We start from the raw sequence: 13,771 nt of genomic DNA, 5'->3' as shown, positions 1-13,771 counted from the left end.
GTGATGGAGGCAAAACGACTTGAATTATTGAATAGCTAATTTGATCCATCATTAGGGTAAATGTAAGTTTATTCTAGATGAGCAAATTAAAATTGAAAGAGTGGATTGTGTGATCCACAAGAACTTTACCAATGTCATTACCTTATCTGTCAAATGACCCTTTGGATAAACAGTTAAAAGCTTGATAAGTTAACCTTACTCTCCTTTTACCCAAGATGCTGTCTGACCTACTGAGCATTATCAGTGTTTTCTGATTTTATAATCAGATTTTCACGAGCTGTAGTTTTTGCTGTTTCTGTAAGGAATTTGAGTGCTGCATTGTTTCATGACCCCTTTTCAGGATTTAGGAATCAAAGTTGAAAGGCTTTTACTGATCATCTCAAAAATGAAAGGAAACTTAAGGATTGAACCCTGTCCAAACTCTGTATCAACTATTGAACATGTGCTGTGGAAAAGTTATTATTAATCTAAACACATAATTACATGGAAATTTAACTTGGCCGATCACATATACTGTGGGATGCTGTTCAATATCTGGGAAGGGGTATTTCGGATCAGTCTCACTGATATTATCATTGTGAGGGTATCAGTTAACTCAATCGACTGGACAGTTGGTTTCCAATGCAGTGTGATGCCAACAGTGTGGGTTCAATTCCCACACCAGCTGAGGTTACCATGAGCAATTCTCCTTCTCAACCTTTCATTTCACCTGAGGTATGGTGACCCTCAGATGAAACCACCTCTAATTGTCTTTCTCACTCTCTAATAAGAGAGGGGCTGTATGGTCTGATGAGACTATGGAAACTTTACCTTTTACTACCTTTGTCTGGTATGAACACAAGTTGCAGCGTATCTCCATCATCTCTAGTGCTCAGAAAGTAAGAGATCAAAGCTATTAAATCTTTGCAACACTTTAACATTTATTGTTTTGAATTCGTCATCAATACTTTCCAAAAATCCATAAAGTATGGCTCTAAATTCAGCATTAAACAGGCAGCCTGATTACTTAGTTAAAATAACGGTGGAAATGATTAGTGATAATATTTTGAATTATTCCTGCCACCAATATGTTGGCTGTTACAGTTGGGAATTGTGAGTAATGTCAGAAAAATTTGTAAATGTGATTTGGGGAGAGTTAGGGAAAGCAAATTAAACAACGTCATGAAGGAAGACATTAGACGGCCCTGGCTAGGCCCACTCGGTTGTTTCCGCGGTCAAAAATGGAATAGTAGACTCCAATGAAGACATCCCCAAGAATCCAGAGCTGTTCAGAGACAGGGAGAGCCATGCTGCTAAATCCACTCATACAACTTTCTGCACCATTGATATTTCTCTGCAAGGGAAGTAATAAAGAGCAAATCAATACATTGTCCTGTACTAGTTTGCTTCTAAGAAAGGACTTGTTTCACTATTGTGTTGTATTACATACAAAGGTATTTGATCTGCACACTCCAAAGACTATCACTCATTGTTGGATTGCTTCTCTGCTCAAGGTTCTCCCTGACTTTATCCTGCTCTGTGTTTATTACCAGGCCTTTCCAGCTCAGTTTTCCCATGGTGGGTGGAGTGTTAGCTGGGGAAGTGAGTAGTTAAGAATTGACCTTAACTGTGGTAACTCACGTTGTTGAATAATTTCATCCACATTTTCAGTCCTGATTACACTTTGAGAAAGACTTGAGGGATACCTCAGGGCAGCAAGTGCCCACTGAACTGCAGTTATAGATTCAGACTGTTACTTGCAGATTTAGAGTTATAAAGTCATACAGCACAGAAACAAACCTTTGGGCTCAACTTACCCATGCCTGTGTTTGGCCCATATCCCTCTAAACCTTTCATATCCAATTACCTGTGCAAATGTCTGTTAAATGCTGTAACTGTACCTGTCTCTACCACTTCCTCTGGCAGCTTGTTCCATACACACACTACTGTCAGCATAAAAAAAGTTGGCTTGCAGGTCCCTTTAAATCTCTCCCCTCTCACCTTAAACATATGCCTTTAGTTTTGGACTCCTTTATCCTGGGAAAATGATTATGGCTATTCACCATATCCATGCCCCTCTTGATTTTATAAATCTCTATAAGGTCACTTCTCAGACTCCAATGCTCCAGGGAGAAGAGTTCTAGCTTATCTAGCCTCTTCCTTTACACAAACCTCCCAGTCTTGTGCCTGAACTAACTCTTGTGCTTCAACAAATGTTAGTTGAAAGCAAGAAATAAACAAAGTTCCACAAAATTGTAATTTCTTCTAGCTTTCATTCATACGGGAGGTCAATAACTTCGTTTATGGACGGATTAAGCATTTGAGATGCACTGAGATTCAAACCACACAGTTCCTGAGAGCTGGCAGCTGGTTTGGCTGATGTTAAGGGTCACTGTAAAATTTGGAGTGCAGCCACTAGACTGAGAACATCCACAACCCAGCAACCTTCAGATAATGGTACGCTCATTCGGATCGTCTAAGTGTTGAAGCATACCTGGAGCACATAAGCAGATGGAGAAAGAGGGTAGTCAATTCCGTTGATGGTGAATGTCACATAAGGCATACTGGGCAACATTCTACAGTCCACAACATACTGCAGGACAGAGAAACACAAGGTTAACAGTGGTATCATCTGACTGGGAAGCTAATCATCAATATGATTGGGAAGCCAATCTCATTTATGTTCAAATGGAATGATCAGTTATCTGAGATTTTCATTTATTTTGGCAACAATGTAAAATACAAGTGCATCTGAATCTCTTAAGGAACCTGTGTCCATTAAGAGGAAATAATTCATTTTCTAGAATAAAGTACAATGCAGGTTACCATGGAATAAGATTCTAAACGTGCACCAATCATGTTCTGAATTGTCTGGATGGGTGAGCTGGGGCCGACAATCAGAGAGGTTCCAGTATCGACGATAGCCTGGCAGCCTCCGTGACAAGCCACGATCTGGCCATTGATTTTCACACTAAGAAGGCAAAGGGAATTGCTAGTTACATGTCTGTTTTAGAAAGATAAATCACAACTCTTCACATTACATATCATATATCTGCTATACTTGTTTGCAAATGCGCAAACTGGAGAAGAGGCATCCATGTAGGTGCTAACCACTCAGAGCGTGATTGAGTAGAGCACATGGAATTCAAGGGCAAACAGTGGAAAGAGTGCACAGAATCCATACTGTGCCCACCCACCTGCCTTCTCAAACACCGCCTGTCCCACATAGGGCAGAGCCTGAGGTTCCAGGATGGGACTATTCAGCTACCGTCGAGTCGTCCTTCTCCATCCCTCCCTCCTCTGCCATCCCCCCACCCCACAGAGTGGAAATAAATCATCCATGACCCTCAGGTACTGCCAAAGAAGATATATGTGTGTATCATGTATCAAGGTATATAGTTTCCGAATTCAAAGGGTGGCACGGTGGCTCAGTGGTTAGCACTGCTACCTCTCAGCACCAAGGACCTGGATTTGACTCCACGTTTGGGTGACTGACTGTGTGGAGTTTGCATGTTCTGCCCGTGCCTGTGTGGGTTTCCTCTGGGTGCTCTGGTTTCCTCCAACAGTCCAAAGATGTCCAGAATTTGCGGATTGGCCTTACTAAATTGCCCATGGTGTCCAGAAATATGTAGGTTAGGTCGATTCACCATGGAAAAGGCAGGGTAAGGGGTGTGTCCGGATGGGCCCCTTTGGGAGGGGGTGTGGACTCAATGGGCCCAGTAGCCTGGTTTCACACTGTGGCAATTCTAATTTTGCCATTGTTTTGTTAGTAAATATACATTATAGCACAAATATATAACATAACACAAATATATAACTTAGATTGTACTTTTGAATATGTGGATACTGCTGCTCTATTTTTAGTACTTTTTTCAAATGCTCAATATTTTTCACTTAAGGGGTTTTGTCAGGTTCAACCAGATTAATGTTGATTCTCTCTTTAGGATTTGACTTTCTGTCATCATTCAGATTGGCTTCAAAGCCTTCCTCCTCATGTTTATTCCAAATGCATGGCCTTCCCTACACTATCTAACCCTTCCCCAGCACTATTTAATGGCAGACACTCTCATCTTAGTTTCTCATCCATACACAGTCTATGTTTTCCATTGATGCCTGCTAAGACTTGCTTCACATTCAGGAGTCTCCTCGAAACTCAAATCCTTAACTACACCTTGGGTTACTTCCCTCTCATCACTCCCCAAGTCCTTGTTTCATTAACTGCTTAATTCTTACAGTGTCTTAGAGCAAGTTAAATGTGTGTTACAAGTGCAATTGCTAATTTGTGTTTAAACAGATCCAAGATTTATGGAGCATGTCGTCTTTATAAGGAACTGGATCATATATATTGGGGAATTGGTCAGAGTTTTAGAGATATGGATATATTCATGATGTCAAAGATGATCAGGAAGCATGGCATGGATGTTTGCAATAGCAAAATTTAATAGAAATAGCAGGCCACATGAACTGTCCTTGCTCTGAATGTCACTATAACTCTGAATTATATATTTCCCCACTAGTCCCTTACATATTTTCTTTTCCACTGCTGTAATGTTCAATTACCAGGGAACTGTTTAATTTGCTTATAATCAATATATATCTTTGTAGTTGAATTCAGTTTTATAACATGTGACATTTTGGACATTCACTTACCTGTCCACCAGGATTTGCCAGTATCCTTCCTGAGTTACAGGAACCCAGTTAATTTCACCTGTGTAATGGTTTGGATCAACTCCACCAAATACAACTTCACTTCCAGACTGACCATCCTGCCTGTAAGCCATGAGTTTAAAAAAAATTAATCTGGAAGTGCTTACCATCACCTAGTCTTTTCAAGATCACATCATATTGGCCTCTTTGTCAAATATGTAGTTAAAAGTCATTACTAACATGCTGGTATAATTGCTGTAAATCTTAGAGAGAATGAAAATGACAGAGCTGTGTGAAATCCTACAACAGAAGCATATAAATTCACATGTGGATTGTGATCTGGTGCTGCTTACATCTACTCCTGTTAGGAGATCTGCTGACATGGTGCATCATGTATGTTGTTGTGTAGTCTTACCAAACCAGAGGGGCTGCTCTCTCTTATTGGAGAGAAGTGATTAGTGGCAATTTAACCTGAGGCCCACCAGACCTCAGGCAAGGGAAGAGGTTGAGAAGGAGAGTCTTTCATGGTAACCTCAAACCAGTGATGGGAATTGAACCCATGCTATTAATAGCACACTGCCCTACAAGCCAGCCCAACTGAGCTAAACCAATTCTTACATCATATGTGACTGTCTTAAGTTCTTAAGGCCAGAAGAAACAGGGACAGGAGGAGCCAGTCCGCCACTCAATAGGATCATGTCTGATCTGACACTGCTCTTTCCTGGATTTTCCCCATAACCCTTGATTCCCCGACTGATCAAAAATCTACCTATCTCAGCCTTTTATATACACAAGGACTCTGTCCCTATAGCTTTCTAAAGCAAGGAGTTCCAAAGACTCACAACCCGCCAAGAGAAGAAATTCCTCCTCATCTTAGTCTTAAATTTTGATCATGCCAACAGCTGTATTATTACCTCGTGCCAATCTCCTGTCTTTTCCCCATATCTCTGCACACAGGGAAGAAGGAGGGAGCTCCTAAAACCTCTGTTGCGATGGCATGTACTACCAGTGGTCACCTCTACCTTTCTAGTATTATTCTTTATTCTGAGACTATGCCCTCTGGTCCTTGACTTTCCAGTGAGGGGAAACATCCTCTCAGCATTTACCCTATCAAGCACCTTCAGAATCCAATATGTTTCAATGAGATCATTCTCATTTTTCTCAAATCTTTTCTGGGTGTCACTGCTTAGAGTTCTTTTTGCTCCTGTGATTTCAAGCTCCTTTTCATTTGTCTTGTGATCATGATCTAGTTAGATTTATTTCCTTTGTTGCTGTGTTCTGGAATGCACTGCTGGGACAAGAGATGGAAATAGACTCAACAATGTACCTGATAATGGGAGAAAAACAATTCTAGGATAATGGAGAGGGGGCTGGGCGGTGAGACTCAGGAGATACTTCTTCCAAAGAATTGCACAAACACGAATGGGCTGACAGATCTCTTTCTGTGCTGCGTTGATTCTGTACATTTACACTGAGAACCTCAAGAAATGGCATAAAGTGTCAAGCAGCAATGTCTATAGGGTTGCATTTTCCTCTAAGGGATGGCCATTACCTAAGGTAGAAGGGTGAGCTCCCGAAAGGGTTCCCAAAAGGAAACTGGGAGAGAACAGAAGACGATTCCTAAAGGAGGCAACGGCACCCCAGATACATAAAATATTATTTTAGAAGAGAAGCTTTCTGTGAACTATGTAACCTCCCAAAAGAAAAGTATAGCACCCAAAGAGAGGTAGAAGTGTTCATTGATAGCCCACGCCATCGCAATAGAGTTATTAGTAACTTCTTCCTTCTTCCCTGTGTGCAAAGATATGGGGAAAAGGCAGGAGATTGGCACGAGGTAATAAAAGTGGTACAGGCATGATAGGCTGAATGGCCTCCTCCTGCGTGATAACATTCCTGTGACTCTGTGATTCCCCCTGCTATCACATGCTGGTTTGCTATGGTTTTCAGTACCTCAAAAAGAATATGGAGACATTGGCTGGTTTCCTTCATCCTGTCCTCCATCATTCTTTAAATGCATTGAGTGGTCAGGGCCAAACATCCTTGACAGATGAGCTGGGGGAGCTGGAAGAAACATTGCTCCACCGTACATGGGGTGGGGATTTGAGTGTTGACCTCCTGTCTTTATTGTGCTTAATTTCCCAATACTTGCTCTATTATGCCAAAAAAATATCAAATGGCATTGAGCTCAAAGAGAAGGCACATTTTGTACAGATACCATTCGGCAATATGATAAGGTTGACTTGCAAGTTACAAGTGTTGGGAAGAAAAACTCACCTGGTCAGGTAAAAAGCGAACAGTGGCTGCGTCACTAGATGTTCAGACATCATGTTATCGAAGACAGTGGTGGCAGCCGATGCAGCAATATTTGGATATGCTAATCCCAGAATTCCATCAAACTTAGCATAGTAAAGGAAAGTTCCTGGCTCACTTGTACTCAAACCAAACTCCTGGTGGGTGATACCAATGCTCGATACCTGACCAAAGCAAAATCAGTTTAAATATCTACAATAGGTCACACGGTAAGGAAGTCAACATAAGAAGATAAGAACTAGGAGCAAGAGTAGGCCATCTGGCCCATCAAGCCTGCTCCGCCATTCAATAAGATCATGGCTGATCTTTTCATGGACACAGCTCCACCTATCTGCTTGCTCACCATAACCCGTAATTCCTTTACTCTTCAAAAGTAAGTACCAAGTCAGCCCTGAGGTTGCTGTGTAGGTAATTCATTTACTTATCTTTCAAGTAACTATGCATCTATCAGGTAACATGAGGCTGGTAAAAATGAACACAAACAGGGTTTCTGCCAATTCTGTGGTCTCTGTTGTCCTTAATTGCCCTTGTAAATTATAGGATGTGCATTTGCCTTTTGATAGGTGACTGTCTTCCGGACTGTGAAGACTGGGATATAGATTGAATTCTCAAGAAGTTCCTGGTTGAATTCCTTGGGCATGAGGAGGGGTCACTCTACCAGAAATGTTGACATTAATTGCTCTCCACAAATGCTGTCAGACCTGCTGAGCTTTTCCAGCAACTTCTGTTTTTGACCTCAGGCAGGGCCTGGTTTATTGATGGATACGTATATGGACCCAGTGAGCTGAAGCAATGAGGCCTCCAAATGGGACTCAGTGGTTTCAAAGCTACTGAAGAAATGAATTGCCTTTTAAAACATTTTTCCAGAACACCACCTTTTTCTCCAGGGGAGGAGGAAGGAATGAAATCAGCATTTGGCAATTTTCCCACAAAATAGGAAATTGGAAATTGAAAGATAGTGCCTAGAACTCCTGATCTTTTGGACACGGATTCTCCTGTCCTTGGAGCTTGTACTGAAATACTCAATCCTCATCTGGTGCCCCACTCTTCTCTGGAAAGCTCTTATGGATTTCTTACAAAAAAAGTGGATTCTTCAATATTTGTAAATGAAAGAAAAAAAGAAGAAACTTAAATTTGTGTTGGTTTTTTGCAGATTGGTCAGACATACCTGATGTTTTATAGACTATGAGCTCCTTTTGAGGTGTATTTAATTACCACTTGAGTTTCTCACAACAGTAACCCAGCACGTTGAACTGATCAGACAGAGCCGTCATGACTTTATTAAAGATAGTTGATACTTTTGAAGTGGTCGGTAATAAGGTAGGTAAGGATTGATGTTGGTTAGCACAGTTGGCTGGATGGCTGGTTTGTGATGCTGTGTAATGGGGACAAGTCCTGCACTGGCTGAAGTTACCATGACGTGTTTTCCTTCTCAACTATACCCCTTGCCTGAGGGGCAGTGACCCACTCTCTCTATAATGAGACAGCAGCCTTTTGATCTGATAAGACTTTGCAAATTTAGATAAGGAGTGCCTATGGATGCCATATATCTGGACAGCCAGAGGGCATTGGAAAAGGCTTCATAAGATGAATATTAGCAAATGTGGGAATGCACTTTGAAGGTGGGCTTTTGGCTTTGGTTAGAAATTGGGAGGTAGAAGTAAGAGCCTGTGGGTGATGGCGAGATGCAGACTGGTGGAATGTGACAAGCAGTGTTGCTAGAGTTCTGAACTGGAGCTTCAGCATTTCAGCAGAGTTATTTGTAACCTAGATGATTGTGTCAAGTGCAGCTGACATGATGGTAGGAGGAACAGTGAGTCGTGTAGATGGCTGCACAATATTGCAAAGGAAAATGAAGACTACAATGTGGGATCATCCTCTGTGGCCAGAAGGAAGATACATCAAAGAATGATAAAAGTGAATGGAATGCTAGCCTTTATCTCAAGGATAATGGAAGGTAAAGGAGAGACAGTTGTTCTTGAATTGCATAGTGCCTTGGCCAGCCACAATCTGTAGCACTGCCCTTCACTTTAGAACCCGAATCCATCAGACAGAGAAGATCAACTCATGTGACTTACTCTGACTGTATCATATCCCAATACGCCAGTCATGCTCCCTGTACCATATCGAATGGAAACATACTTGTTTGAAAGCTGGAATGTTGAGGAGGCTTGTGGATTAAACTTGCGATGATCATCTGCCAGCAGAGCACATTTTAGACAATTATTTTCATTGGATTAGACTGTTCACTTCAATGAGCAACAAATTGGTCTGGTCTGGTGTTAACATCAGTGATCAAATCCCACCACAGCAGTTTAGAAATTTAAGGGTCTGTTTCCATGCTGTATAACTCTACCACTCTATGACTCTCTTATTAAAAAGTGGATTTGATAATAATGACTATAAAACTACTGGGCTGTTGTAAGAACACATTTTCACTCTCTGCTTCAATATTTAAAGTGAACCGACAGGTATGTCAGCTCCAGGCTTCCTTTTCTGGAAGCAGTTCCCATATAGCGATAACTCTTTGTGTTGTCCAGTTCGATTAATGGGAAATAAAACCTTGGGAGTCTATGGAATTTACTTACGTTCTACGACTATCTCCCTGTTTGATAGAGATATTGATGACATATCCAATAAGTGATGGATACAATACACCTGGGAAATAAAAGATATTGGACTTTCTGCTTTAGATTACTGACTAGCATGGACTTAATGTGTAACATGCCGAGTTGGATTCAGAATCAGCTCAGCACCAAGCTTCTTTCAAATATGCTAAGGAAAGCCAGTCATTTCACTTATACAGCATTTTGTGACAGCACTAAGTATGAGTTTAGAGCTGAACAATTAGATTATAACATGAGAATCAACCATATTAAGTTAAGAAGAATAACTGTCACCTCAAACTTCTGTATATCTTTGTGAGAATTGATACTGTTTGTCCATATTTACTTACTGCATGCTGCACTGGTACAGTAACCTGAGGGAACCCAAAGGTTTGAAGAGCCAGTATCGAAGATAACGATGAAGCTCTGAGGTGGAGTCCCAATGCTGATCGTTCCAAAGTATGACAGCTGTCAGGAAATTAAAAGAAAGATGTAAAATTGGAGATACACCTGGTTCTTAGCCAGTGATTAGGGTGGATGTATTTTACGAATCAGGTATGTTTATGCAGCTGTGTTTGGTTTCCTAGAAGTTTAACTTAGGGCTTGAACTGAATCTAAGCATAACTGGAACAAGCCTAGCAGCCCTGTTGCAACACACTAGATTTTACTGCCATTGAAGTTTAATTAGAAGTTTTCCAAATACTTAACTAAGATACTATATCTCAAAGCAGGTTAATGTAACCTGCGACCTGAGAAATGGGAGCAAATAAGTATTTGTGATGATAAGTATAGGAATGCTGAGTGGCTGTTGTAAACCTCATTTGGAACCTTGAAACTAAATAAGTTATCTTTTTAAAACTTCTTCATGGAATGAAATACCTTTTCTGAGATTTTGGTAATGAGAAAATAGAAAGATTGTGCATTTATATAGTAACTTCTACTACCCTGGGACATCCTGAAGTATTTAACAACTAATAAACTGCTTTATTGAATTTTGGAATCACCTGACAGCCAATTATCTAATAGCATGCTCCAAGCAAACTGCAATGAGATAACAATCAGGTAATTTTTACTTAGTAATGTTGATTCAGGGTGCAGAAGCATTGGCAAAAATGTTATGGAGAAGTATCTTGTTTTGCTTTGAAAAGTTCTTTGGAATTTTTTTAAATTTCCTGGAGCATCGGAGACTGAGGGGGTGGCCTTATAGAGGTTTACAAAATTATGAGGGGCATAGATAGGGTAAATAGACAAGTCTTTTCCCTGGGGTCGGGGAGTCCATAACTAGAGGCCATAGGTTTAGGGTGAGAGGGAAAAGATATAAAAGAGCCCTAAGGAGCAATATTTTCACACAGAGGGTGGTACGTGAATGGAATGAGCTGCCAGAGGAAGTGGTGGAGGCTGGTACAATTGCAACATTTAAGAGGCATTTGGCTGGGTATATGAAGAGGAAGGGTTTGGAGGGATATGGGCTGGGTGCTGGCAGGTGTAACTAGATTGGGTTGGGATATCTGGTCAGCATGGACGGGTTGGACAGAAGGGTCTGTTTCCGTGCTGTACATCTCTATGACTCTATGACTCTATGACCTGTGAGGGCAGACAGAGCTTGAGTTAACCCTCATCAAAAAGGCAACATCTCTGACAATGCAGCACATACTGCTGTCCTAAAATATATTCATTGCAATATGACTGATTCCATTATTTGGATTTCAGATACATATAGTATGGTTAATAAAGGGTCGAATGTAATTAAATCAAATGGAATGTGTTACTGTCTCCATTCGACCCTGTTTGCTGCTTTTCTTTAAAACTATGGTGGATTACTTACATCCAGGTAGTTTATTAGTGGTTCTTTCGCAGCTAATGCGTCCGTCTGGAATGGTCCCACGTACTTTGAATACAGATTGTAGGTGTTTTCCTTTAAAAAGTCCTCAAGTAAACCACGTTCTTCCAAGATATCACGGACAGATTTACCCTTAAATAGTTTTACTCTGCAAGAAGAGGAGTGAAAGTAGATCAAATTTCTGGGAAATAAGTATTTCAAAATTAAGTGAAATAATCTCTCTACATGTTTCAACATCATCCACATAAAGTATGTAATTTTGTGCACTGTGTACTAACTGGTAAACAGAAGTAGCATACAAGAGAAGACAAAGATTTTATATTTTCATAGAATCCCTACAGTGTGGCAACAGGCCATTCGGCCCCACAAAAGACTCTCTGAGGAATGTCCTACCCAGATTCACTGCCCATATTGCCTATGGCTAATCCACCTAACCTACACTATGGGCAATTTGGTATGGCCAATCCACCCACCTTTGTACTGTGGGAGGAAACTAGGACACCCAGTAGAAACTCACGCAGATAGTTACCAAAGGCTGGAATTGAACCCAGGTTCCTGGTGCTCTGAGGTAGCAGTGCTAATCACCGAGCCACCATGATGGCTCCCTGCAAGGCTGCATTCCTTGGAATTAAGAAGATTAAGGAGTGATTTGATTGAAATTTTTAATATATTAAGGAACAGATAGCCAGAAGCAATTTCTTTGGGGAATCTAGGATTGGGGACTAGTCTAAAAATAAGATTAAAGCCTTTCAGGAAAGAAATTAGGAAACACTTCTGCGCTCAAAGAATAATGGAAGTTTGGGACGTATTCAGATATAATAATTGATGCTACGTATAAACTGAACATTTTAAATTTGAGATTGATTATCTTTTATTTTTTAAAGGCATTAAGGGACATATGTCGGACTCTATCTCATTAACAGGCAGAAATGGCTGACCTTCTCCTGTTTCAATGTTCCTAATGGAAGAAGAAAGAGTCAGAACTAAATCATTCAGGGTAAAATAAACACATTTTGGTGATATTGTGCCTTTCAGTTGTGAGGAAACACAATCAAAACATACCCTATCATCGAAAACAAGACTCCGATCACCGGGTCTTACCTGATCACGCACTCAGAGAGCTGAATACAAGCAAGTGCAATGAGCAGCCACTTCATCTTTGTCCCTTGTTGTAGACGAATGACACTGAAAGGAAAATGTCAGGTGGGCCTGCGAATGGATTCTAATTGTTGCTGCTTTTATAGTGCTGCAGTCAATCCTTTCCATTGTCTGTAGAATTGGATAATAGATCAGGCCATTATGAACTTTTCCATAATTGGTCGATATCAAACATGATGACCTTGTTGGAAAAACAGATATGGCTTCGGATTAAAATAACACCAAACTTCAAAATAACAATTTATCTCATTATTAAATGCCAGTGATAATTATTAATGCAGTTACAAGTGATAAAGAAATCAAAACTCTGTTTACAAACCCTTGGAATACGATTTGGGATATTACTTGGGGTGTTTCCATTTGAGCATATGGCCTCAGAGGCTGATAAGCAATTCATTAATATCTGGATGACATTGAGGTTATTTACAAATGGTCAGTTGACTGTTTTGACAGGCACCAAAGGAATAGCCATTTGGCCCAAACTTCTTATTATGTTGGTGCCAACAAGAAAACATGAACAAGAAAATATGAACAAGGACATTGCAAGCTCCAATAAGTAGCTGTTTAAAATTTGGTGATTCAGACATTGAATTGGGTTATAGATAGTTTCAGATCCTCTTTTATGTTATACATGGGCCAAAATTATTCAAGTTAGAGTGTTTTATTACTATAGTTCCTCTTTAAGAGAAATAATTTATAAATTTTGGAAAGTGTGGATGTAATAAATAGATGAGCCAAATGCCATTGCAGCCACATGCTTTACCACCAGGGCACCATGGCTATGTTGTGTGCTTTGTACAAGTTGCTCTTATTAAGACCATGTCTTGTTTTTTCTGTATTTGTGAGTGTGAACTAAAATGGAAGAAGGATTGCCTTAAAGAACTAATGACTGTAGAAGGGGATTGCTGTACTTTTTAAAAGCAAGCAATCGACACTCAATGAAAGTGTTATTTACACTGTTGTTTGTTCAACCTGTGGAGGAGGTTCAGTTGCAGATGAACTGGAGCTGGAGAGTGTGTACGAAATGAGATTTGGCTGGCAGCAAGTAGCTGATCAGTCTGTGGAATAGTAACCAGTTGTTGATGACAAAGTCCTTCTGCCTGCCAACAACTGTTCAGGTACCTGGAAGCCAATCATACAATGTTGGAGCGTGACAGCCAAAAGCTGTCGCACCTCCAGAAAAGAAGGTGGTGTCTTTCACTCTGCAGTTAAAAAACACCTAGGGCCTGAG

At 40.5% G+C, this 13,771-nt stretch overlaps 1 protein-coding gene across 1 annotated transcript; it reads right to left on the bottom strand.

The window, feature by feature from the left end:
• Positions 1–967: 967 nt before the first annotated feature.
• LOC122563103 (pepsin A-like) lies at positions 968–12,579 on the bottom strand. Its single transcript, XM_043716533.1, has 9 exons — positions 12,484–12,579; positions 11,368–11,530; positions 9,893–10,010; positions 9,015–9,133; positions 6,901–7,100; positions 4,630–4,749; positions 2,806–2,950; positions 2,474–2,572; positions 968–1,333 (listed from the first exon to the last, which is right to left on the bottom strand). Exons 1-9 carry the CDS (start codon positions 12,537–12,539, stop codon positions 1,175–1,177), a joined length of 1,179 nt encoding a protein of 392 aa, XP_043572468.1. The 5' UTR covers positions 12,540–12,579; the 3' UTR covers positions 968–1,174.
• Between the last annotated feature and the right edge of the window lie 1,192 nt (positions 12,580–13,771).

The sequence above is a fragment of the Chiloscyllium plagiosum genome, chromosome 26 (genome assembly GCF_004010195.1).
Source record: "Chiloscyllium plagiosum isolate BGI_BamShark_2017 chromosome 26, ASM401019v2, whole genome shotgun sequence".
NCBI classification, from domain to species: domain Eukaryota; kingdom Metazoa; phylum Chordata; class Chondrichthyes; order Orectolobiformes; family Hemiscylliidae; genus Chiloscyllium; species Chiloscyllium plagiosum.
This window is presented reverse-complemented; position numbering and strand designations above follow the sequence as displayed.